Source organism: Neovison vison, chromosome 3 (assembly GCF_020171115.1).
Source record: "Neovison vison isolate M4711 chromosome 3, ASM_NN_V1, whole genome shotgun sequence".
In the NCBI taxonomy this organism is placed as follows: Eukaryota; Metazoa; Chordata; class Mammalia; order Carnivora; family Mustelidae; genus Neogale; species Neogale vison.
Window position 1 is genome coordinate 159292674 of NC_058093.1, and position 26492 is coordinate 159319165.

Consider the following 26492-nt stretch of genomic DNA (forward strand, 5'->3'; position numbering starts at 1 on the left):
TATTATAAAATTTACATAGAGAAGATCACAAAAGGCTTAAACATTAGGGATTATTAAGGAAACAACTTTCCCTTAGTGAATGTCACAAAACAAACACCTAATGGAAAATACTGAGAACTCTTCCCACACTACAGCCCACAGGCTGCTTAAGAGTACACTAAGGTTAACAGCAAAGGCACCAGTTTCTAAATTCTCAGTATATCCTAAAGTTCATTCCAACGGGTACTAGACCAAAGAGTAATAATAATAGCTAACACATATCTCATATTTACTGCATGTGAGGAACATTATAAGTACTTTACATTTACTAATCTAGCTCATTTGCACAACAGTGCTATGGATTAGGTATTATTTCTATTTATGGTGAGGGGACACCTTGCCTTGGATAACATTTAAAGCAGCAGAACCAACACCTTAGCACACATCCAGAGTATATGCTCTCAACCACTGAACTATTTCTTGTGCTCTACAAAGTTCTCCCAGTACTTGAACTTCATTAAGAGGATCTTTAAAGCACTGAAACTAAGCGAGTCACAGGGAAACTAGAGGAAACATGTAAACAAAAGGAACCCTAGGCATTTGTACAAGTAGGTTAGTCCAATTTCTTCAGGTTGCCAAGAACAATCCAAGACTTCTAAAATGAGTCCTGGAAATACTGATAGCCACAGATGGGAAAGATGGGGAGAAAAAGGCAATAGGAAAAAGGAGAGGGTAAGAAAATGAGTTTGGCTTTGGATATGGTCAACTTAAGATGCTAGGATGAAAGTCATATGGAAATGTTAGGCAGGAAGTTGGAAATGTGGGTCTGGCTCTTAAGTCAGAGGAAAACATAAAGATGTAATCCATAATACCGTAGGGCTTATGGTATTATGGACGATATTTAGATTTTTATTATTTTCTTTATACTTCTCTATGTTTTAGATTTTTCCTTAACATTAAAAAATATCAGTTTTAAAAAATCATCTATGAATCCAAGATAATAAATTAAAGAATGAAAGAGAATCAGAAGAATATAATATGGTGGGAGAAAATATGTTTTGAGAAGAGTATGGGGTTAATGATGCTAATGATCAAAAAAGTTACACAGAATGGAAAGAAGCCACTCTATCTGGCAATGGTAAAAATGAGAAGGCATCTTAGTGATGCAGCAAGTAAAAGAACAAAAAAGAGAAACGCTTACACATGGGCAAGGATATCAGCAGCATTGTATTTAACAGAACAGCCAATTTTCAATACAATTTGTATTGAAAATACAAATGTTTGTCAATTAGAGAATAAACTGTAGCATAGTTAGACAATGGAATTCTGTAGGTACTGGTTGTTAAGCTACTTATTGACTTTCATCTTCAAACCCACCCTTCTGAGACCTCCTTTGTGGTGCTGGGCCTCAGACTTTAGAAACCCCGTATCTCCTTTGCCAGATGGCTCTCAGTTAAAACCCATCAATCGGAAGAACTAGAGGGAGACCACAGGTTGCTGGAAAAAGAAGAAAAGACACAGTCCTTTCTATTTACATCTCATTCCCACTAGTGTCACCCCTGCCAGAGTGTGTCCTGGCAAGGACACCAGATTCCAGTTTGCAATTTTCCCAGCCCTGGCAGAACCAGCCTTTAGCATGTCTCCTCATAGATAGCAATATCAGTTAGGCTGGGTCCCCATCATCAGAAGCTCATGTTCCAGCTCTAAAGGGGCCCTCCCCCAAGCTTCTAAGCTTTAATAAATCCAACTTGCTCTGGCTGTTTTCCAAGCCCTAGAGATGGGAATTATTTTTTGCAGTTACTACCTACATGATATGTTGGTATTCTGTTTGCCTTCTCAGTTTTCCAGCACCATTTTAGCAAATCTTTATATGAAATACTCTCAGTGAAAAAAAGGTGACTAGACTCTGGCTGAAATATAAGTGAAAAGAAATAACGTACAGTGGGGTATCTAGTAGCTCAGTCTGTTAAGTGCCTGACTCTTGGTTTGGGCTCAGGTCATGAGCTCATGGGTCATGAGATGGCTCCCTGTTAGGCTCCATGCTCAGCAGGGAGTCTGCTTGAAGATTCTCTCCCTTTGTTCCTCCCCCAACTCTCTCTCTTTCAAATAAATAAATAAATCTTAAAAAAAAAGGAATGATATATAGCTATATACAACGTAAGTAAATCTCATGAACATAACATTGAGCAAAAAAAAGCAAGCCATGCAATACACATAGTATGAGCTTATTTATGTAAAGCTCCAAATATACATAACACTGAACACTGAACATTGTTTAAAAAACAATTATGTATTTAGACTATATAGGGCAAGGGTTGGTAAACTGTAGCTGCAAGCCAAATCTGCTCACAGGCTATTTTTGTAAATAAGGGTTTATTAAAACACAGCCATGTACATTCATGTACACACTGATATATATATACATATATATGTATGTATGTATATATATATATATAGTTCTTCATACTACAGTGTCAGAGTTGAGTAACTGAGACAGAGGCCACATGGCTCACAAAGTTTAAATATTTATTACCTGGCCCTTTACAGAAAAAGTTTGCCTACACTGACATTAAAAAAAAAAACACAAAAGAACGATAAACACAAAATTTAGGATAGGTATTACGAAAGCAGATGACAGAATAAAGGAAGGTTACACCCTTCCTTTACTTGGCTTACAATGGCATCATTGCAATTCAGTGGGAAGAAGAATGGTCTTCTCAATGAAGAGTGCAGACCAATAGACTGTCCATATGGAAAAATGAACGGAACTAACTTAACACCATACCCATACTAATTCCTGATTAATAATGGCTTTCACTGTGAGAAATAAAATAATGTGGCTTCTACAAGAGAGAGAACCTGTTGCAAAGAGCATAGTTGGCTAACAGCCTCACCTAACTACTGCCACACCTTCAGATCCACTGCGGTGTTCACAACAGCGCCAGGGACTGGAAACAGCAGAGGTACTGGACATGAGCCTTTCTGTTTGACAGGGCATCCTTAAGGATGACAGGGCATCCTCTCTCTCTCTGGGGTTCCCCATTAGGCTGACAGACACTAGCCCTGATTGCAAGGCAGTATGAAGTGTGAGGTTTTTCCTAGTGAATTTTTCTTCTTTCTTTGTTCTCTCAGAGATGCCAGACTTGCAATAAAATCTAAGGCTCTCCTTGTCTCTCCCTGTTCACTTTATTCTCTATCCCACGTCAGCTCTTCCTCCACTAAATCTCTTCCATTTTTACTTTCATCTTAGCCTTCTTCCCAGAAGACTTGAGCTGGCATAATTACCACTTTGAAAACCTTAAGGAATTAAGAACCTAGCTATTGAACATCAATAGCTATAAATAAAAATCACATACAGAAAAACTACAAGACTTATTTCTCTGAAGAAAAACACACACATCTGTCTAGTTTTGAGAAAAAAATGCATATACACACACACACACGCGCACACACACCCCACACACCATTTCTAGTTTTGCAACAAAATAAATACACACATACATAGTCCCTACATTCCACTTCTGGGCAAATAGGAACCATGCTTACCCTGATGCCTACAACAACCAAAAAACTAACAAAGTATACGAAAAAGCAGTTCTTGAATACCAGACAACAGGCAGCATGGAGAGTGATCCCTGAAAGAGGGGAACCAAATAAGGTGAGCCATGCAATTATCCCAGCTAAACTGCCTCTGGAGTTTTCAGGGTACAATGTGGGGAAACCCAGATGGAGCCCAGCAATCTCGCCAAGTTGAGAAGTTAAAGCTGGGAGTCCAGGAGAGCAAAGTGTCTAGAATTTACAGGGCAGAGTCATGGAGAGGATAGAATTGCAAAAAAGAGAGCTCCAGGGATCTGCAGAGGGTTCCCTGCACATCAGCCGTTGAGTACTGATTAGCATTTGTCTATGAGAAAGCCCACCAAAAGCCAAGGAAAGAACAAATGAGAATGTGAGAATAATCTGTCTCTAATACAATGCCAGCAATAGTCCATGTTCCCACCAGCCGGAGAGGAAAATCTCATAATTCAAGGGGCATCAGGAAGAGTACTCCGCAAGTCACTGCCTATAGTGGGCAAAATTAGCCCTATATTAAAAGCTGTTCTAGTGTCACCTTTAAAAGTTTAAACCCGGTGTCTGAGTGGCTCAGTTGGTCTCAGTCTCAAAGAGACTGCCTTTGGCTCAAGTCATGATTCTGGAGTCCCAGGATTGAGTCTCTCATGGGGCTCCCTGATCAGTATGGAGTGTGCTTCTCCCTCTGACCCTCTCCCGTCTCATGCTCTCTCTCTCTCAAATAAATAAATAAAAATCCTTAAAAAAAAAAAAAAAAAAAAGCTTAAACCCAAACTTCAAAAAGATCAAACTTCTCTCAAATAACTTGTCTTAGTCCCAGAAAAAAATACCTCAAGATCAATTATAAAAAAACACAATATATCCAGAACTCCAAAAAAAAAAAAAAATGTATGATTCATACTGTCTGGGGATATCCAATAAAAAACAACCAGGCAGGTAAAGAAGCAGATAAATACAATACATAAATAGAAAAATTACTCAATTGAAATCTCTCCATAAATAACTCAGATGATAGGATTATAAACAAGAGCATTAAAATAGTCATTTACATTCCATATGTTCAATAAAATAGAAGACCCAGCATGTTAAGTAGAGACATGAAACATATAAATAAAACAAAAGACCCAAACTGAACTGGTAGAGATAAAAACACTGTCTTATATAAAAAATACACTGGATGAGATTAGTGGCAGAAGATGTCTAATGAATTTGAAACAAAGCAATATAAACCATCTATATATAAACACAGAAACAACAACAAAAAATTGAAAAAAAAATGAGCAAAAAACTGCAGAGTAACCTCAAGTGGCCTAATTTTTGCATAACTGGAGTCCTCAAAAAATAATAATATCTCAACATATAATGGCCAAAAAGTTTCCCAATTTTATGAAAACTATAAACTCTCAAATCTAAAAGACTCAACAAACCCCAATCAAAAGACACACTTAGAATTAGTCCAAGGCATACTATAATCAAATTGCTTAAAACTAGGAATGAAAGGAAAATCCTAAAAGCAATTTAAACTCACATAGTAAATATAAAAGAATAAAAGTAAGAATGACAGCAGATTTCTCAAAAACAGTGAAACCAGGCAACAGCGCAATGACATCATTAAAGCACTAAAGGAAAAAAAAAAACTATCAACTCAAAATTCTATAACCAGTAAAAAGAGAAGTGAAACAAAGACTTCTTCAGGCATACAAAAGTCAAAATATCCATTCCTAGTGTACCTGAACTATCATAATGTTAAAGGAAGTACTTTAAGCAGATGGAGCATACCAATGATATCAAATGGAAAACAACAAAAATGGCAACTACATGGGTACATTTAAAAGCCTTTTGTTGAGGAGCACCTATGCTCTGACTCCTGGTGTCAGCTCAGCTTGTGATCTTAAGGGTCATGGTATCACATCCCACATCAGGCTCTGCGCTCAGCACAGAGTCTGCTTGAGATTCTTTCTCCTTCTCCCACTCATGCTCTCTCTCTCTAAAATAAATAAATATTTTAAAAAAAAGCATTTTAATTATTTAAATCTCTTTAAAACACAATTGAAATAAATGGAATCCAAATTAGAAAGGAAGATGTAAAACTATATTCACAGATGGCATAATCATATATGTATAAAAAATTATACGAAATTCACCAGGCCGGGGCACCTGGGTGGCTCAGTGGGGTTAAGCCTCTGCCTTTGGCTCAGGTCATGATCTCAGAGTCCTGGGATCAAGCCCCACATTGGGATCTCTGCCCAGCAGGAAGCCTACTTCCTCCCCTCTCTCTGCCTGCCTCTCTGCTTACTTTCTCTCTGTCAAATAAATAAAATCTTTAAAAAAATAAAATGTGCCAAAGATTGCATCCAAAAATAAAATTTAAAAAAAAAAAAAAAAAAAGAAAGAAAGAAAGAAAGAAAAGAAATTCCCTGAGGCACCTGGGTGGCTCAGTTGGTAAAGTGACTGCCTTCAGCTCAGGTCATGATCCCAGGGTTCTGGGATCAAGCCCTGCATTGAGCTCCCTGCTCAGTGGGGAGTCTGCTTCTCCTCATTCCTGTTCATGCTCCCTCTCACTCTCTCTCAAATAAATAGATAAAATATTTTAAAAAAGAAAGAAAATCACCAAAAACTATTAGATTCAAATTAATAAGTGAATTTAGAAAGGTTCCAGGATACAAAACCAACAGACAAAATCAACTGTATTTCCATACACTAGCAATAAATAACACAAAATAGAAATAAACTTAACAAAACGAGTACAAGATACATACACCTCAAACTACAAAACATCCCTCAAAGAAATTAAAGAAGGTCTATGTAAATGAAAAGCTATCTCATATACCATATTCAAGGACTGGAAGAATTGATATTATTAAAGTACTCTCCAAATTTATCTGAAGATTTACTACAATTGCTATCAAAATTCAGGTTGACCCATGTGCAGAAATTGCCAAGGTGATTCTCTATGGATACTCAAGGGATGCAGAATAGCCAAAATCTTAAAAAAGAAAATCAAACTTGGAGGACTTACATCTCTTTTGATTCCAAAAAATAATTCCAAATGGTAATGAACTTGGTATTGGCATAAAAACAGAAATGTTAATCAATGGAACAGAATTGAGAGTCCACAAATAAACATTTACATGTACATGGTTATAGGATTTTTAACAAGGGAAGAACAATCAAAGGGAACGGAATAATCTTAACAAATGATGGTGGGACAAGTGGATATCCACAAGCGACAGAATGAATATGAGCCACAACATAACAAAAACTAAATCAAGGGCGCCTGGGTGGCTCAGTGGGTTAAGCCACTGCCTTCGGCTCAGGTCATGATCTCAGGGTCCTGGGATCGAGTCCCGCATCGGGCTCTCTGTTCAGCGGGGAGCCTGCTTCCCTCTCTCTCTCTCTGCCTGCCTCTCCGTCTACTTGTGATTTCTCTCTGTCAAGTAAATAAATAAAAAAAAAACAACAACAACAAAAAAAAAACTAAATCAAAATGGATCAAAGACTAAATGTAATACCTAAAACTATAAAACTCTTAGAGGAAAATATTAGTGTAAATCTTTAAGAACTTGAATTAGGCAATGATTTTTTAAATATGACAGCACAGCACCAGTAACAACTGAAAAAAATTGATAAACTGGACTTCGAAATTAAAACTCTCATGCTTCTAAGGACACCAATAAGAAAGTGAAAGACAATGCACTGAATGAGAGAAACTCTGCAGATCATATATAAGGGACCTGAAGATGCAATGTATAAAGAACTTTTAACTTTATTAGTAAGAAAACAAATCACTCAACTGAAAAGCATCTGAATTGACGTTTCTCTAAAGAACAAATATAATTGGCCAAGAAGCACATAAAGAAATGATTATTATTAGTCATTAGGGAAATATAAATCAAAACCACAGTGAGATACCATTTTATACTGACTAGGATGGTTATAATGAAAAGGGTAGCTATAAAGTGTTGGCGAGAATGTGGAGAAACTGGAATCCTCATTCATAATACTGCTGGTAATATGTAAATTGGTATAGTCATTTTGGCAGTTCATCAAAAGGTTAAACAGAATTATTACATGACCCAGCAATTCTACTTCTAGGCAAATACCCAACAGAACTGAAAACGTATATCCACACAAAAATTTGTATGTGAAAGTTCATAGCAACATTATTCATGTAGCCAAAAAACCTAACAACCCAAAGTTGTTCAACTGGTGAATGGATAAATATATACTCAGTCATAAAAAGTAATGAAGTAATAATACATGATATCACATAAACCTTAAAATCATTATGCTAAATCAAAGAAGCCAGCCACAAAAGGCCACATATTACAGGATTCCATTTTCACGAAATGCCCAGAATAGACCAACCTATAGAGTCTAAAAAGTAGATTAGTGGTTGCTAGGGGCTGAGATGAATAGAAAATGTCAAGTGACTGCTAATGCATATGGAGTTTCTTTCTAGAGTCATGAAAATATTCTGGAATTAGAGTGTGGTGATGGATCCACAACTCTGTGAATATACAAAAAAAAATGAATTATACATTTTAAAAGGGTAAGTTTTTTGATATGTGAATTATAGGTAAATCTGAAAAAAAAAGTGTTGAAGCAAAAGTAATAATGTATTGGGAATTTACTTAAAGAAGTAAAATGTATGACACTATCACAAAAGTCAAGACACAAACTGTTGTAAGGTCCTCAAAATCACAGTTAAAGTGGAAAATATAAGTTAAAATAGGCTGTGATAAGTTAAAGATGTATACTATAATTCTCAAAGCCAGTGAAAATAGCCCAACAAAGAATTATAGTTAATGACCCAATAGAATCATAAAAAAATATGGACTTAACCCAAAAGAAGGCCATATATATTATATTATTCAATATAAAATGCACAAACTATTTTATGAAAAAACACTTTTGATAAGATCTTGCAAATTCAACTACTATTTACATCCCAGGGGGACGTAAGTGGGTACAATGGAAATCTAAGTAACAAAGTAGGCCTTTTGGGTAAGTCACAGTTAAATCCCATAGACTACTAAACATAACAATCAGTAACAAACTAGATATTGGAAATGTCCTCAAGAACATAAACCAGCACAAGGAAAAACATTCTCTATAGTGTTAAATATTAAATACTTTGGCTTTGTGGACCAACAGCACTATGGTAGCAACTCTACCATTAGAACAGAAAAGCACCAATAATATTAAAAGAATAAGCAAGACTATGTTGCAATAAAACTTTATTTACAAAATAGGCAGCAAAGAAACTGGGCCTATAGATCATAGATTGTCAAACCCTAACTTAACCTTAACAAAAAGTAAAGTAAAATCAACCTATCTAAGGACATGTAGCAAAGGAATGTACTAATACAAAGGCAAAGATGAAGGAGAAATCAATGACTGGGTTATAAAGAGTCTTTATAATATTTTTGAAGTGAAGGAAATAGTAATAATGCAGGGGAATTGTAACAAAGTTTCTTTCTTATATATAGAGGTTTAATCCATCATCATCTAACAAATCCACAAGAACAAAAATTATAAAGCGCACTTAGTAAAAGAAGAAACGGTGGTCAATTTGATTTACTAACTTGACAGAGATTACAATGTGGGTCTTTTGGGACATACTAAGGTAATAAATTTTTCTTAACTAAGGCTTAAGGCAAGCCTAGACATTTTAGAGCAAAACCTCTGAGTAATCTACATACTTTATATTCATACCATGTAAAGTATCCTAGAATCCTCAGTAACTTTTAAGATCACTTGTAGATTATCTAAAGTTCTTTCAAAGACTCTTCTACCTTTTTTCTACCGGTAACTGGTCAGCATAGAAAAATCACTTATTGGTCCGCATTTATAAAGACTGGAGATCAGAGGAAAAAAGGGAAATTACTGACCTGTTCGTCTACTGAATCTCCTGCACCTTTTAAAGACTCCATGGAGATTGAAGCGGCAGTAACCCTGGAAGTTGTAAGTTTAACATCAGCTTTTGGACTTAACTTGTGTCTTGATCTGGTATTTCCTTCTGCAGAAATTCCTAAGGATTTCCATCAAACAAAATATCAAAATTATACTTTATTCTCTTAAACTTATCCCCCATGAAGCTCTTCTCTGATATACCTCTTTATAGGACCTGATGGGGAAAACTTTCACTTTATAAAACTCATTTTAAAACTCTTAGTAAATAATGAATCATGAAAAGATTATGTTCTGAATACATTTAAGATTCAATTGAAATATTTTTTAAAAATGATAATGAAAATTCATAAGTCATATTAAAACTGATAAATTACAACATATAATATATACCTAAATATAGGGGAGATTAAAAATCTGATTCTCACATAATTAGGGTACCTTCAATGGCTCACTTTTACTATTGGTTTAGTAACAATCAGTAAGGTTTAAAAGAGTCTATCACGTAAACCTTATATCAAGAAGTTATCACATTTTTCTCTGAACTTGGGATATTATTTGTAATATAAAAAATAGGATCTCTTGCTCTTTAATAGATCAATAAAATGTTCTACAAATTAATCAAAAGCTGACTTGCCCAACCAGCCCCTAAAATCCTAAAATAAGGCAGTATTTCAAACCTTAGTAACGTCTAACCACATATTAAAAAAAAAAAATTAGTTTCCAGTGGATTGTTCTGCATACAGTTATATCTACAAAGAGGTCCTACTGTTTTACTTTCTTGTAACACTTAAGAAGCAAAGGAAGCTTACCAAATTAATACAGAAAATCATACCTGGAACATATACTACTGATTGTTCTTCATCAGAAACTATGAAGAAGGACATGAAGGAAAATACTAGAAAAGATCATCCAAATGCTGCCTCTATTCTGTACTTTCCTAATTTCTTTTGACCTGGGAATTAATAACAAAATTTAAAAAGAAAACTAGAAAGGAATGCAAGTGAAATAAATGAAACAAAATTAGTAATCTTTTAAAATTCATCTTTACATAATCATAGCTATGTTTTATAAAATTTTTAAAAGTCCTTGTTCCATAAAACTTTCATCCATGCCTATTCCCAAATTAGATACCCTACCCTATAAATTCTGTTAAGTTCCTTTCATTTCCTCTCCTATTGTAAACAGGGAGTTAAATGCTCCAGTTTGTTTATTATTGGAAAACTGGTAAGTGATTTTAGGCATGAATAAATAATTTCAAAATGAGCTTTAGCTTTGAAGAACAAACCCTCTTTGAGGGCAAGTCAATCAGGCAAACACAAAGATTTTATTCTTCTGCAGTGCATTCATGAAATATCCCAAGAAGTCCTACTATTTAACAAGTGGAAGAAAGAAGAGGGAGGGAGAGAGAAAATCTTTTTTTTTTTTAATTTATTGAAATGACAGACAGAGATCACAAGTAGGCAGAGAGGCAGGCAGAGAGAGAGGAGGAAGCAGGCTCCCTGCTGAGCAGAGGGCCTGATGCGGGGCTCGATCCCAGGACCCTGGGATCACGACCTGAGCCGAAGGCAGAGGCTTTAACCCACTGAGCCACCCAGGTGCTCAGGTGTACACCCAGGTGTATTTCTGGATGAGGATTTTCTACCGGTTTTGTTCAATGTTTGTTATCGACTAACATCAAAAAATGACAGGCTCATTGTCGACCATCTTTGGGGAAAGAATGAAAGTGATATTTAATTTTATGAGGTACTGTCCAGCAACTCTTTGGTGTTGTCTCTCTTTATCCTGCTGGGGTTCACATCCTATCACCCCAAGATGTGCCACTTTGAAATGTGGATTGTTTTGAGTTTTGAAAACAATCAAGGCCCAAAAGACTCATGAAGTAACTCTGACCTCCCTAAGAATTGCCTACAAGAATTTGGATAGAGGGCCTGCTCCCAAAAAGGGAGATATCATCATAACTAACTACAGTATAATAGAAACAAGAGATGGTAGGAAGGAATTTAGCAAAGTATATTTGTTAAAATTTGTCTCTATGTCCCATTGTTTCCATATGGCCCAGAAAACATTTGTTTACCAAACATTTATTCCTTTTCATCTTCCTATGAATTGGCTTTCCTTTCCTTAAAAGTTCCAGACCCCTACTCCTGTCTCTTTAGTTCGGAATGACAAGCATAACTCATTTTGCTTCTCTTTGGAATCTCTCACGTATATGTGGATTTGCCATATGTACCTAATTAAGTTTGATTTTTCTCCTCTTAATCTGTCCCATGTCATTTTAATTCTTAGACCAGTCAGAAGTTCCTTGAAAGGTAGAGGAACATTTCAAAATACAAGGGCAAAACTCGGGAACTACATTCATGCTAAGAATCTTTTCAAATATAAAAATGCTAAATAAATGACCTTGACAAGAGTTTTAAAAAATAAGCCTAAAAATATTGAAATTGCCTCCATCCAACCCATCCTTTCTAATCATTTGTAATCTATCTTCATCTCACTATCTGAAAAACCCAAATATTTACTTTCTTCAAATACAAAGTTTAAAAAATATACAAACATATTTTATGGGAAAGTCAGAGACCTAATATATACCAAATGTATATTGGACCTCTCCTTGGGTTCTTGGTGCCCCCTCAGTTCTACTTTGGTATTTTTGGAAGTTCTTTACTAAGACAAATACAAGCAAATTATAAAGCATCCTTGATGCTTTATAGATTTATATGTAAATCTATATCTATATCTATATAAAATATATATTTAATTATTTAATTTAAAAATTATTTTATTTATTAAATGTTTATTAAAATATTTTGAATTATTATTTAATTATAATTAAATTATTATTTAATTATTAATCTATATGTTTATATATAGATTTATAATACCAACCTCCAAATCCCCAGAATTAAAGCAGTAATTAGAAACCCAAGGTAGAAGCAATAGAGAGGAAGAATCATATCTACTCCAGATCCTGAAGAGCTGAAGAAAATAAAAAACTTAGAACTGCACACTCTAACCTTCTGAGTTTCAATCACTTACCAGCAACACATGTATATGTAATCATTACTGACCTGAGTAACCTTCCTGGCTAGTATACTATTTTAACATCAACATAAAGATTCTATTTTTAATTGAATATCCAATGGCATGGATTATAGCTACTATGATTTGACCAAATCCCTTGTAATTCATATTTGTTAATATCAATTTAAAAATACTGTTAGTGTTAATAAGCTGGGGTGTATTTACCCAATCAAATACAGATACTGCAGAAACACTAATTTCTTTTCATATTACCAGGAGCTACAATGAAGTAAGAAAGCAGTTTATGGCTGAAGGGGCATATTTTACTTGAAGATTTAACCATAAAATGACAACATGGCATGCTCATTTGTTTACATATAAGGTATAAAAATACACCTTGTGCAAAAAAGCACTGCTGAATCATACTGTGCAGGCAATGCATAACTCATTAAGACAACAGTAAAAAAAGATGATGTTTAGTCACAGATGATCTGTCCTCACATGACAGAAACATCTAGGACTGGGAAATAACTCAATCACATTTCTCTAATTGCTTAGGCAAAGCACTAAAAATCTGTCTTTCAATAGTGTGAAAGCAATACCTGATTCCACGCACATACTTTTTGGTCTTTTACTATTGCAAGTTCTGTATAAAGGCTACAGGGTGGTCTAGGAAGTCATCTGTGTAACAGAAAAAGAGATCCAGATCCAGAGACACATGATTAAACCCAATGATTCATAACTATCCTTATGCTTTTTTAGAAAAGATCCAATAGCAAATTTACATTTGACCTTGCTTTTGAGTCCTACGGACATTTCAAATGAAAATACCTGAGGCTGGATGATAATTGGTCATTACGTGGAATAGGTGGGGGGAAATAGGTAATACTAGTAACCTTGCAATTTATTCAAATCGGAATTTCTATCAATGTAATCACCACCATTTCCCCCATATAATTTCAACTCCTCACTTTCAATGGGAAGATGAGTATTTCACATTAATTTTCAAAGTAAGGGAGAATGTAAGAGAAAAGGAAGGATGTAGGACTTCTATGCGAAATGAGAAATAACATGACCATATGAATAAGTGAGCATATAGGGCTGCTTCGACCAAGTGCACAGGTTCAGTTTATCTACCTATTAACTTAATCCATGCCACAGTAATACACTGCCCCCCCTCCCCATTTATACCTATCAGAACAATTCCACTGGTCACAGAAAAAGTTAAGGAATAATAACCAAACCACATAGGTGGTTATGAAAATTATTACACTACAAAAGCACTTTATAAGCTGATAACCTTCAAATATTTCCTCTATCACAAAATTCTATCATTGCAAGCACAGGATTTCATGAGAAGACTCATCCCAATTTCCTAACTTCCTAATTCAGCCCAATTCCCAACGCACATACTCTCTTTGCGTCCTTCCTGATCCATAAGGAAAAAGATATTTAATGTGCACAGTGCATTAGTGTTTTCATCCACAGTCTATGTGCATGATTTTTACTTGACCATCACCCACCTATCAGAGACAAATGGTAATTATGTTTAGAAAGTGCCTAATACTAAACACTGAGCAGCAAGGAATGCAAAAATATCCCTCCCTCCACATGACACTGTAATCCTAGTACTGTAACTCAAAAAGGAAAACTGAGAATACAATTCTGTAAGTTTCTCTGGGAGCTAAGCAGCGTGTGCAGAGAATGATTCTGCCAAAGTTAACAGCAATGCCTCAAATAATGCTATCATCGATCCTAGCAAACAGACAAGACTTGCTCTGCACGCACGCAGTACACGGATTGCCCTCCTTCACGTAACACTCCTCTAACGAAAGTGATGGAACTTACCAGGAGAAGAGCAGGCTGGGACAGTCAACCTGAACCGGAGAACGAACCAGTCCTGTCACACATCTCGGCACAGTTACTGAACTGGGAACACCACCACAACGATAAAAAGCTCCACAGTTTCTCCACCCCCCAAAACAATCCCAGAACTTCAGTCCTGCAAGGGGTGACCCACAGTCCACTTGTAAATCAACACTACTTCCAGCAGCAAGGATTTGCAACGCTTTTTATTCCGTAACCAGCCATCACCGGACCACGGTCAGCCCCACACCCCTCCGAAAATCCCAGCATGAAAGTAAATCATCACAGACTGGCCTTCGAAGTCCGAAAAGGTCCTGACTCGCTCCCAACAACGCAGACCAAGGACAGTCCTAAACCGAGACAAAACGGTTCCCTGTCCAGTCAACATCCTTCCCTCCGCAGAGACTCAGCCGGCCTGAGGTCACCACGGTCAGAGGGACCCTCCCAGCCCCCCGCAGGGCCACGATTCTAGGCCATTTTTCCAAAGCTCACCGCCTAGGAGGGCCGGGAAACATCAGTGCTGAGTCCCCAAACCTAGTGCTCCAGCCTGGAGACAGAATCAAGCTCTCTGCTACCTAACACCCCAGCCAGGGAAAAGCCCGGCACCTACACGGCGGCCGGAAAGGACGGCCCCGCCCCCGGGGACAGCATCGAGCTTCGCCCCCACCCCCACCCCAGAGTCTCACGCGACCGCCCGCCGCTCGCCGCACCGGGGAGGGCGCCGGCGCCCCCTGCCAGGCGGGCAAAGGATACAGTCCCGACTCCAGAACGCCGTCGCGCCCCGGCGGGAGGGGCCCGTCACGTCCGCCATCTTGAAACAACCGCCACTCCGGGCGTCGCGCCGGGGCCGCCCCGCCCCGGTCTTCAGGCCCAGTCCCCATTGGCCGCACCGTGTAGAGGCCCGCCCCCGCTTGCGCGGTCGGCCCCGGCGGGGCGGTAGGGTCCCAGCGGACGAGTCGCTGTGTCTCGGTGGCGTGGTGTGGAGCGACCGCCCGGGGAGAGGGAACAAGTGTGCCGCGGAACTACTACTCCCAGAGCAGCCCGGGCCTCCCATCCCCACCCCGCTTCGCTCTCAGGCACCAAGCACTACAATTCCCGGCATGCCGTGAACTCGATGGCCGACCCTCTGGGGCGGCGTCCAGCCCTCCCGCCCGCCCGGCTCTCCCGCCCGGTCGCCGTCGCGCGCGGAGCGGGGACGCGAGCCATGGAGGAGACACCGCCCCCGGGCTGCAGCAAGCCGCACTTGGAGAAGCTGACCCTGGGGATCACCCGCATCTTAGGTGAGCGGGCCGGGGAGCCGTGGAAAGAGACGGCGGAATGAGGGGATGTACACTAGACGCACGAAGGGGCGACGCGGTCGCTGTGTGCCAGTGGGCTTTGCTGCGGTGACTTCCGATGTTAAGGAGGAGAGGGCAGCGGGGTGCGTGACTAGGCCATAGGAGCGTTTGCGGGGAGTGCTCGGGCGCGGAGCTGGGAAGCCCAGAAGTCCCCGCCGCCCCCTACCAACCCAGTCCCACCCCAGGTCCCAGAAAGGACGAGCAAAGGTGCGCAAAGGGGAGAAAGCAGGCACCTGACAGTGGGGACGTTAGGTTTCCCCAGAGGCATTTTTGGCCAGTGGAGTATCCTTGAAACGCAGACCTTCCTCTGGTAGCAGAGAGCGGGGGAACGCTGCACGCAGCCTCCCGGGGCAACAATTCCCACGCGCCTCCGGGGTACCGCACCCCAAGTGGCTGGAAGGAGTTGAGGCTTGAGCCACTGAGTGGGTTAATTTTTCCTTTACCCAACCATTAGTTAGCACCCGCTGCTCTGTCACACTCGGGGGCTACAGAGATGGAGTGGGGAACCAAAACACAGTTCTGTGAAAAAATCCACAGCCTAGGTACCCCCAGGTGTGAAAGGCGACCAGTAGTCCTCTATTATGGCTCTGAAATAGCACACAGGAGGAAGTGATTGACCTTCTTGGGGAGTCAGGACCGTATAGGTCCTACAGCAGAGGATGCTAGATTTTGCGAAAGACAAACTGAAGTTAACCAGATAACCAGGGAGAAAAAAGTAGCCTAAGTAGGCTGGGTGGCATGCTTTGATGCCTTCCTGTCACATTTATAATAAAACCCAAATTCTGTACTGCGATCCTTAAGTTTGTTATGATCTACCCTCATCTATCTTTCTGACCTATTTTTAACCTTTTTTTTTGGGGGGGGGGTCCACAGTGGCCTCCTTGTAACATAAATTCAAGTGGCTCAGTGGGTTGAGCCGCTGCCTTCGGCTCGGGTCATGATCTCGGGGTCCTGGGATCGAGTCCCGCATCGGGCTCTCTGCTCGGCGGGGAGCCTGCTTCCTCCTCTCTCTCTGCCTGCCTCTCTGCCTGCTTGTGATCTCTCTCTGTCAAATAAATAAATAAAATCTTTAAAAAAAAAAAAAAAAAAGCTTGTGCCTGCTTCATGGCCTTTACTAGGCTAGGGGAAAAAATCTGGAGTTCTCTTTCCCTCACTTCCTTGAAATCTCTGATTAAATATCATTACTTCAGAGAAGCCTTAGACTATACTTCTAATAACACCTTTCTCTATTATTATCTTCCCTAGTCTTTATATTTTTTTCAAACCTTATGGCTTTATCACTCCTTGGAATTACTTATTTGGTTGCTTTTTTAAATTTACCTGTCTCTTCTGTACTAGAAGTCCATGAGTTTAGGAACTTTGTCTTGTTCTCCCTTGGTATTCCCCAGTGTCTATAGTAAATTCTGCTGTAAATGAGAACGAAACACCATTATATGTTTGGGAGAAATGATGAGCTTTAGAAATGAAGTTACAGAGTTGGGCAAGGAGATGCTAATCATCCAGATCAACCATATCCTATCTCCTCATTAAAAAATATATTTCTTTTGATTAATGTGTAATCTACTTAAGACTGGCCAGCCAAGTTTCCCTTAAGTTGTCAAATCAATTTAAAAACCTAGATAAATAACTGTAAACATTTTAAATTTCCTTTAAATATTTAATATATTCTAATATTAAGCATTTCAGATGTCTGGCAAACAGGTAACACAAGGCAAAACCTACCCGGGGAATTAAACAACTCTGGTAATTAAATTTATAGTGAAGCTGGCCTCCTGCAAACATTCTAATACTATTTATAAATTTAATCAAAACCTCATAATTTCAAGTTAACAATCATAAGTCAAAAATCAGTTATATTTTTATTTTTTCACATTTGATTTTTGTTTTGAAAATTGACATAGAGGATTTTTAAAAACAAGGTGGCCAAAGTCAGTGGTGGGTGTGTGGTAAGCAAACTACTACACCAAAATCTCTCTAAATGATGCGTGAAATAACTCGATAACTATGACAATTCTATCGAAAACCAAGCCCAACACTACTTAAAATACAGAGAATGCCAGAAGTGCAAAATAACTATGAGTAAAAAGAGAAAAGACTACAAATCCCAGCACTGTGCCTGTTCCACTCCTTCACTGCTAGAAGGCTCTGTGGCAAGCAAAGGCAGAGCCAGAAATGATGCCAGCAAAGAGGCTAGTTGAAGCAACAGAAAGTTTATAACCACTCCAGTCTGAAAGTACAACAGTACTGAACACTGGGTAGATCAGAGCAGGGCTGCAGGAAAGTAACTTCAAAGTAGGTACTGTTTAAAGGGTTGGCCATGTAATTAAAGGGACATACATTCAAGAGGAGAAAATGTGCAGAAAAGAAGGAAGAGTCATGACATTGATGATAAAAGGGCAAAGAAAAAGGAAAGCTCACATCTCTCTCCTCTATACAAAAAAACCTGCTAAAATATCTGGACTTTGCCTCAACTGACTGGAAAGGGTATCATTAAAGTAGAGATCTTATTAAACACCACGATTTCACAAGATGAACAAGAGCAAAGTAGAACCTATAAAGAACTCATGCTAAAATCAGAAAATGAAATGCTGAACAATCAACTGTGTGGAAAAAAATTTTTATGCTAATGAAGTGTTTCCTTCTCAGTGGAACAAGGAGTAAGGAAATGTTACATTTTGGTAACAGATGATTAAATAGAGTGTGTAAGATCTACCTGAGATGCAACAAGATCAATTTCCGTTAACCTTTGAACAACATGGGTTTGAACTGTGTGGGTTCATTTAGACATGGATTTTTTTACAGTACAGTGGTATAAATGTATTTTTTCTTATGATTTTCTTAACATTTTCTTTTTTCTAGTTTATTGTAAGAACACAGTATATAATACATACAACATACAAAATATGTGTTAATCAACTATTTATGTTATCAGTAAGGCTTCCCAGTAGGTTTTTGGAGAGTCAAAAGTTATACATGGATTTTCAACTTCATTTTCAACCCCTGCCTTATTCAAGGTTCAACTGTATAATATCTCTCTCCATCTTAGACTTCTCTCCTTTTTTAAAAACTGTAATTCTTTTTTTTAAGTCAATTTTTTCATCATGGTAAGTGTATTCTTCGATCCTTATCCTCTATTTCCCCCATTACCCCACCCACCTCCCCTCTGGTAACCATCAGTTCTCTGTAGTTAAGAGTCTGTCTTTTTTTCTTTCCTTCACTCTTTTGTTCTTAAATTCCATATATGAGTGAGATCATATGGTATTTGTCTTTCTTTGACTGATTTCACTTATCATGATACTCTCTAGCCCTCTCCATGTTGTTGAAAATGGCCACATTTCATTTTTAAGGGTTGAATAATATTCCATTGTATTTGTATACCACAACTTTATCCATTCATCAGTCAGTGGATGCTTGGGCTGCTTCCATAGTTTGACTGTTGTAAATAATGCTGCAGTAGCCATAGGAGTGCATGTATACATTTGAATTAGTGTTTTTGAATTTTTTGGGTAAATACCCAGTAGTGTGATTACTGGGTTGTGGGGTAGTTCTATTTTTAATTTTTTTAGGAACCTCTGTAATGTTTTCCATAGTGTCCGCACTGGTTTGCATTCCTACCAACAGAGCAAGAGGGTTCCTTTTTCTTCACGTCTTCTCCAACACTTGTTTTTTCTTGTGTTTTTTATTTTAGCCATTGTGACAGGACTGAATTGATATCTCATTGTAATTTTGATTTGCATTTCCCTGATGATAAGTAATGATGAGCATCTTTTCATGTGTCTGTTAGCTATCTGTATGTCTTCTTTGGAGATCTTCTTTGGAGAAATGTCTCTTCATGTCTTCTGCCCATTTTATAATTGGATTATTTGGGTTTTGGAGTATAAAAGTTTTATAAGGCATCTGCCTTTGACTCAGGTTATGATCCCAGAGTCCTGGGATCCAGTCCTACTACATTGGGCTCCTTGCTCAGCAGGGAGCCTGGTTTTCCCTCTGCCTGCCACTCCTCTTGCTTGTGTGCACACACTCTCTCTCTCTGACAAATAAATAAATAAAATCTCTAAAACTTAAATGTGGGAATTCAGGTGTGGGAAGGAAAAGCACGGTGAGTCAAGCCATCAGTTCCCTGGGTTACCAAGGGCTTTTAAAAGTGGGAACTTCATGGGGTACCTGGGTGGCTTAGTTGTTAAGCGTCTATCTTCAGCTCAGGTCATGATCCAGGACCCTGGGATCAAGCCCCGAGTCAGGCTCCCTACTCTGCGGAAAGCCTGCTTCTCCCTCTCCCTCTTCCCCTACTTGTGTTCCCTCTCTCACTGTCTCTCTGTGTCAGATGAATGAAAAGAAGGAAGGAAGGAAGAAAAGAGGAAGAAACTTCACCGGGTGGGGTGTCCTGGTTCCTAGTTGTTTAGTTAGTAGTTGTGTCATACAGCTGGCAATTTATTAAAGATGGATGTATTTGAAATGGAAGGGTTGGCAATCAAAAGCTTCATGTCAGGGACACCTGGGTGGCTCAGTTGGTTGGACGACTGCCTTCGGCTCGGGTCGTGATCCCGGAGTCCTGGGATCGAGTCCCGCATCGAGCTCCCAGCTCCATGCGGAGTCTGCTTCTCCCTCTGACCTTCTCCTTGCTCATGCTCTCTCTCACTGTCTCTCTCTCAAATAAATAAATAAAATCTTTAAAAAAAAAAAAAAAGCTTCATGTCAGGTACTTATATTAAGTGTGTGTCCTCCAGCAACCCTACACATTAGACTACCCTGTGGGTGTAGTCAGATGACATCATTATGCAACCAGCTGGGTTGTTAACAAAGAATTCTGTATTATTCTGTCCTACAAAAGTTGGACAGATAGGCTGCTGATACTGAAGCTAGGCTCTGTATTTTCATAGGGTAGTTGCTAAGGGGCTTTACTGAGAGGCACACAAAGAATATTGCACATAAACTCTTAACTAGACCCATACTTGGAGTGGCCTAGTCTCTCAGCCTCAATGTCCTTGCTATAAAATGTGAATAATAACATTTCCTATTCACTGTGTTAGCTTTGGTGGAGCGTTGCCAAATGTCACCACCTCTGAAGGGATGGACAGCATCTTCCATCCTAACTAGTCAAGGGCATAGCAAGGGCTTAGCCCAGGTCTAAGGGCTTAAAGCACATGGTATTTTTCCACCATATAGTACCATGGTTCCTAATATCTTTAAAAGGACATTGAACAGAAGGCAGAAAAAAAAAATTATGTATATGGTACTTTTTGCTCTTCTAGAGCACCTTTACCTTTGCTGCTTCTGTTTCACTTTTCAAGGCAAATATTATAATTATTGTCTCTCTGAATGGTAAGAAAGGTGAAGACTCATCTAACAGTCACACTAGTGAATGCCTAAAGCAAGAGTAGAATATGTGGAGTTCAGAATTCTTAGCCTCCTATATTGGGATGTTGCTATGTCTCAGGATTGGAACTTTGTGACAACTTGGAGGAAATTTATGATGCATAGAAAGGACACTACATGATTACAGAATCAGTGAACCACACTGTGATATTCTGATTTATAAGAAATATATATTTGCTCACTCAGATGACAGCTGACCCTTGACAAAGCTTGATTAAGCTGCTGATTGCTCTCCCCATCCCCACACCAACATTGCAGTAGAGAATCTGTATTTTAACTAATAGCTTACAGTCGACTGGAAATCTTACCAATAACCAAGGTGATTAACACATTATTTTGTTATGTTTTATGTTTTCTATAAGAAAATGTTATTAAGAAAATCATAAGAAAAAAATACATTTGATGGTACTGTATTGAAAAAAATAGGTGTTCAAGTGGACCCATGCAGTTAAAACCCATGTCATTTAGGGCATGGATGTTCAGGATAAAAAATGTGTATTGTGTCTTAGTCTGCAGTTCCTGACTTACAGCTCCCCAAACCCTGGAATTTCCCAAGTTTTGAGAGTGGTAAAGGTCTTTACGTTAATGAGGTGAGTTTCGGAAAGCACTATAGGATGAGGGCTGATTGCCCCAAGATCCAACCATGTGATGAGAGGATTGGTATTTCTAGTCCCATTCCCTGACCTTTGGGAAGGGAAGAGGGTCTGAAGGTTGAATCCTCACTGGCTGATATTTAATTGATTGCGTCTATGTAATGAAGCCTTCATAAAAACCCAGAAACTTCCAGGTTGGTAAACACATGGAGATGTAGGGAAAGTAGCCTGCCTAGAGGGGGAAAAGGAAGCTCCGTGCCCCTTCCCACCTACCTTGTCCTAAGCATCTCTTCCATCTGGCTGTTCCTAGGTTGTATTCTTTTATAATAAACCAGTAGTCTAGTAAGTAAACTATTTCTCTGAATTCTGTGAGCCCTTCTGGCAAATAAATGGAATCTGAGGAGGGAATCTTAGGAACCTCCTGACTTACAGCCAGTCAGTGAGAAGTATAGGTGATTGTCTGGGCTGTTGACTGGTGTGTGAAATACAAGGAGAGAGGGGGTCTTGAGAAGCCCCAGTCTGTAGCAGGTCGGTGAGGAAGCAGAGATATAAAACTGGACTCATCCCTGGTGTCTGAAGTGGGGAGGGTGGCAGTCTTCTAGACTGAACCCACACCCTGTGGTATCTGATGCTGTTTCCTTGTAGGACACCAGGATATCTGAGAACTGCTTGTTGCCATAGGGAAGCCCCCTCACAAAAATATTGGAGGGGTTGGGTTCAGGAACCATTTTATACATTAAACTGGATGAGAAGTGTCTGCCTTATCCTTAGAGATTTTAAAAATTCTTTTCAATACATTACCTGTTTTCAGTATTATCATAAATAACCAAAATATGGTTCAAAATAGAATGTAATTAAGTATAAACATATGTGCGCTCTCTCACTCACTGTCTCTCTCTTAAATAAATAAAATATTTTTAAAAAGCCACCTCGGTGGCTCAGTCGGTTAACTGTCTGCCTTTGGCTCAGGTCATGATCCCAGGGTCCTGGGACAGGTCCGAGATGGAGTCCCACATCGGGCTCCCTCTTCAGTGAGGAGTCTGCTTCTCCCTCTGCCCTTCCCCCTGCTTGTGCATGTGGTCCCTCTCTGTCTCCCTCCCTCTCAAATATAATCTTTAAAAAAAAAAAAAAAGCTTAAACATATGTGGCTCCAGGCTTGCATGTGATGGGTTCAGATATTGGGAGAAGCAGAGATCATGGTGAACTAGAGTCATCTGAAATGGTTTCATGGAGTCGGTGGAACCTTAGCATAGCCTTGAAGTATGGGTAGGGCTTGGGTAGGTGGACACGTTTGGGTGTGTATAATGGGAAAGGAATACAGCATAGTCAGAGGTTAAGTACAGATTTCGTTCTGGAGGGAGGGCCCAGAGGTGGAGACAATGAGGAAACTGACACATCTGGAACAGAGGGTTTGGACTACAGGGAGGAAGAAGTTAAGACCAGACAGAGAAGGGCTTGTCCTCCAGACCCAAGGAAAACCCTCTAGATCAGGTAGGAAGCAAGTCTGGGTCTGAAGAAAGTCCTGTGTGGGTATAGCTGAGGATGGATCAGAGCACAGAGTTCCTGGCTTCGATTACACCTACACTTGAAGTGACCGTGGCCTAAAACAGTGTGACAATGGGAATACTCTATGCGGTATCGCAGGGAGAAAAGTGGATAGGCTTTGTGCTAGTTCTCCATAGTATATACCACAAACCAGGTGCCTTAGAACAACAGACTTATTCTCACAGTCCTAGAGGCCAAAAGCCTCAGACCAAAGGGTTGACCTCGTCTCTCTTATTCTGAAACCTGGAAGAGAAGAACCTGCCTTGCCTCTTTTCTAACTTCTAGTGGTTTGCCAGCAGTCTTTAACATTCCTTGTATCACAGATCTGTTACTCCACTTCTCCATCTTCATGTGGCCCTCTTCCCTCTGTCTCTCCACAAAGCATTCTTTTCATAAGGACACCAGTCATATCGGATTTGGGACCACCCTACTCCACTGTGACCTCATCTTAGTGAATTCTATGTTCAATGACCTTTCCAAATCAAGTCCTATTCTGAGGAACAGCAGTTAGGACGTCAACGTATATTTTTTGTGAGGGACACAATTCAACCCATAGCAGAGTTTATGTCTCAGATTAAGGATTCTAAAATCCTGAGTGTGGGTAAACAGACAACTAGAGAATGTAGGAGGAGGTATTAAAGTCTGTTCCAAGTCAGGTGGCTTCTTTTTTGCCTCAGAATGAATGCTAGAGCATAACTCCACAAAGAGGTTATTAGGAGACCTTTTTCTGCTTTCAAGACTTGAGAGAAATGATTTTGTTTTCACTATATTTCTGGATGGAATCCAGTTTTCATAGTGTTAGCCTATACTATACATCTGGGATCCCATAGAGTACAGATGGGTTTTGTTTAGAAGAAAAACTAGCAAACAAGTTTTGTATCTTGTAAAAAGTTTATTAAGGTGCTATTCTTTATTTCTTCTGACCATATCGTAAGTGAGAAGCTGAGGTACAAAATCACTAGGAATGTAGAATCTCTGATTTTTGTTCAACAGCTGAAGTACCGAGAACAGTGACTGAGTGCTGTAGGTGTTCTGATGTTCTTTCTACCACGTTGCTCGCTGGTCCTAGGTTGTGGGACTGAGTGCCTTTGAAGGACTGACAGTTCTTCCTGTTTCTTATCACAGGGGTAATAAAGGCTACTCAAAGGAATCTGATACTCCTAGGTACTCCTCAACAATCAGCCTCTAGTATTGAAATATGTGAGAGCACTTCCACTGCAACTCTACAGACTTTCTTTTCCTCTTCCAGAATCTTCCCCAGGTGTGACAGAGGTGACTATCATAGAGAAACCACCTGCTGAACGTCATATGATTTCTTCATGGGAACAAGTAAGTGTTGCCCTTTTGAATCCTCATGTCCCTACAAAGAGAGCTCAACTCCCAACGGTCCTAAGAAGGAAAAATTAGGGCAGGAAACTTGTTCTTACCTCAGGCCACAGCTGCCTTTAGGGTAGAGTTCACCCTTCTCTCTCTCTCTCTATTTGGGCATTCCCTTCAATTCCATACCATTTCCCCAGCCTGGAGCATCTCCTCTGAGCCCCACTGTCATTTGGAGTCAGTGGAACTTCAGAGTTTTATGCAACAGAGCTAATAATCCAGCAAGGAAGGAAAAATTTAATATTAATAAGCATGCTGGGCAGAATGTGGGTAAGTGTTACTGAGAAGTACTAACCAGATTAATAGCTACTGCTTCCCCAACGCCTCCTCTGAATTTGTATCTATTTATTCAGTACAAGTTTTAAGTTCCTAAAATGGAACCAGGCAATATGATTGGTGTTGATTCCTGGGGATTCAGTGATAATCAAAAACCAGTTCCTTATCTCTTAATGTTACTGTCTAAGACATAGCATAGATCGTTATGAGTATAATTAACAAGCAGATTTAGCTCTGTGAGAGAGGCAGGCAAACAGCATTGTCAGGAAGCTTGACCTACTCTGGAGGTTAAAGGTTTTTCCCAAAGAGATTAGGAGAAGTTGTTAACCAGGTAGATGGTATCTGGGAAGTGGGCTTTCAACCTGTGTAAAGGCTTTGAAATGATAAGGATTAAAGCCGAGGGGCCCTGTGGCTGGTGCACAGGAGAGCAAGGGAGAGAGGTTGGCAAGGACCAGCACTGCTCTTTTTTGGGGGTTTGGAGAGGTGGGGTGGAGGGGGAGCAGAGGAAGAGAGAATCTTAAGTACATGGCGCTCGATCTCACAACCCTGAGTTCATGACTTGAGCTGAGATCAAGAGTTGGACACTTAATCAACTGAGCCACCCAGGTGCCCCTAAGCTTTTAGTTAATGTACAGTGCTATATCAGTTTCAGGTGTACAATATAGTAATTTAACACTTTCATACATTACCCTGTGCTCATCACAAGTGCACTCCTTAATCCCCATCACCTATTTAACCCACCCCTTCCCCTCTGGTAAACATCAGTTTTTTCTCTATAATTAAGAATCTGTTTCTTGATTTGTCTCTCTCTTTTCTTCTCCCTTTGATCATTTGTTTCTTAAATTCCACATATGAATGAAATTGTACGATATTTGTCTTTCTCTGACTTATTTCACTTAAGCATAATACACTCTAAACTCCATCCTGTCCTTACAAATGGAAAGATTTCATTCTTTTTTATGGCTAATATTCCATTGAATGTATATGCCACATCTTGTTTATCCTTTTATCTATAGATGGAAATTTGGGCTGCTTCCTATTGTAAATAATGCTATTATATAAATGTGGGGGTGTATGTATCCCTTTGAATTTCTGTTTTTGTATTCTTTGGGTAAATACCCAATAGTGTGATTGCTGGTTTATAGGCTAGTTCTATTTTTATCTTTTTGAGGAACCTCGGAACTGTCTTCCACAGTGGCTGCACTGTTTTGCATTACCACCAAAGTGCAAAGGGGTTCCTTTTTCTCCATATCCTTTCCAAACACCACCACCTGTTGTTTCTGTGTTGTTGATTTTAGCCATTCTGACAGGTGTGAGATGGTATCTCATTGTAGTTTTGATTTGCATTTCCCTGATGGCAAGTGATGATGAGGATCTTTTCATGTGCCTGTTGGCCACCTAAATGTTTTCTTTGGAAAAACATCTTTTACTCATTTTATAATTGTATTATTTGATTTTTGGATGTTGAGTTTGATAAATGCTTTCTATATTTGGGATACTAACCCTTTATCAGATATGGTATTTGCAAATACTTTCTCCCATTCTGAAGCTTGTCTTTTAGTTTTGTTGTTTTCTTTGCTGTGCAGAAGTTTTTTATTTTTATATAGTCCCAACACAAAAGTTTATTTTTGCTTTTATT

At 39.2% G+C, this 26492-nt stretch overlaps 2 protein-coding genes across 8 annotated transcripts in view; one reads left to right on the plus strand and one right to left on the minus strand.

Annotated features, from left to right (window-relative positions):
• KIAA1328 (KIAA1328 ortholog) overlaps positions 1-15197 on the minus strand; it is a 322116-nt gene extending 306919 nt beyond the window's left edge. The window contains exons 1-4 of one of the 6 annotated variants that reach the window (XM_044243130.1): positions 14842-14953; positions 14332-14699; positions 10295-10414; positions 9441-9580 (exon numbers count right to left, since the gene is read on the minus strand). In XM_044243130.1, the coding sequence (XP_044099065.1) occupies positions 9441-9580; positions 10295-10346 (192 nt within the window). In that variant the 5' untranslated portion in view covers positions 10347-10414; positions 14332-14699; positions 14842-14953. The other 5 variants (XM_044243132.1, XM_044243129.1, XM_044243131.1 and 2 more) reach the window with 5 other exon arrangements.
• A 122-nt stretch (positions 15198-15319) lies between these two features.
• Positions 15320-26492, plus strand: part of TPGS2 (tubulin polyglutamylase complex subunit 2) — a 60566-nt gene continuing 49393 nt past the window's right edge. The window contains exons 1-2 of one of the 2 annotated variants that reach the window (XM_044243137.1): positions 15320-15629; positions 24450-24529. In XM_044243137.1, coding sequence (XP_044099072.1) covers positions 15464-15629; positions 24450-24529 — 246 coding nt within the window. In that variant the 5' untranslated portion in view covers positions 15320-15463. The remainder of the gene's footprint in view (positions 15630-24449; positions 24530-26492) is intronic. The other variant, XM_044243136.1, reaches the window with a different exon arrangement.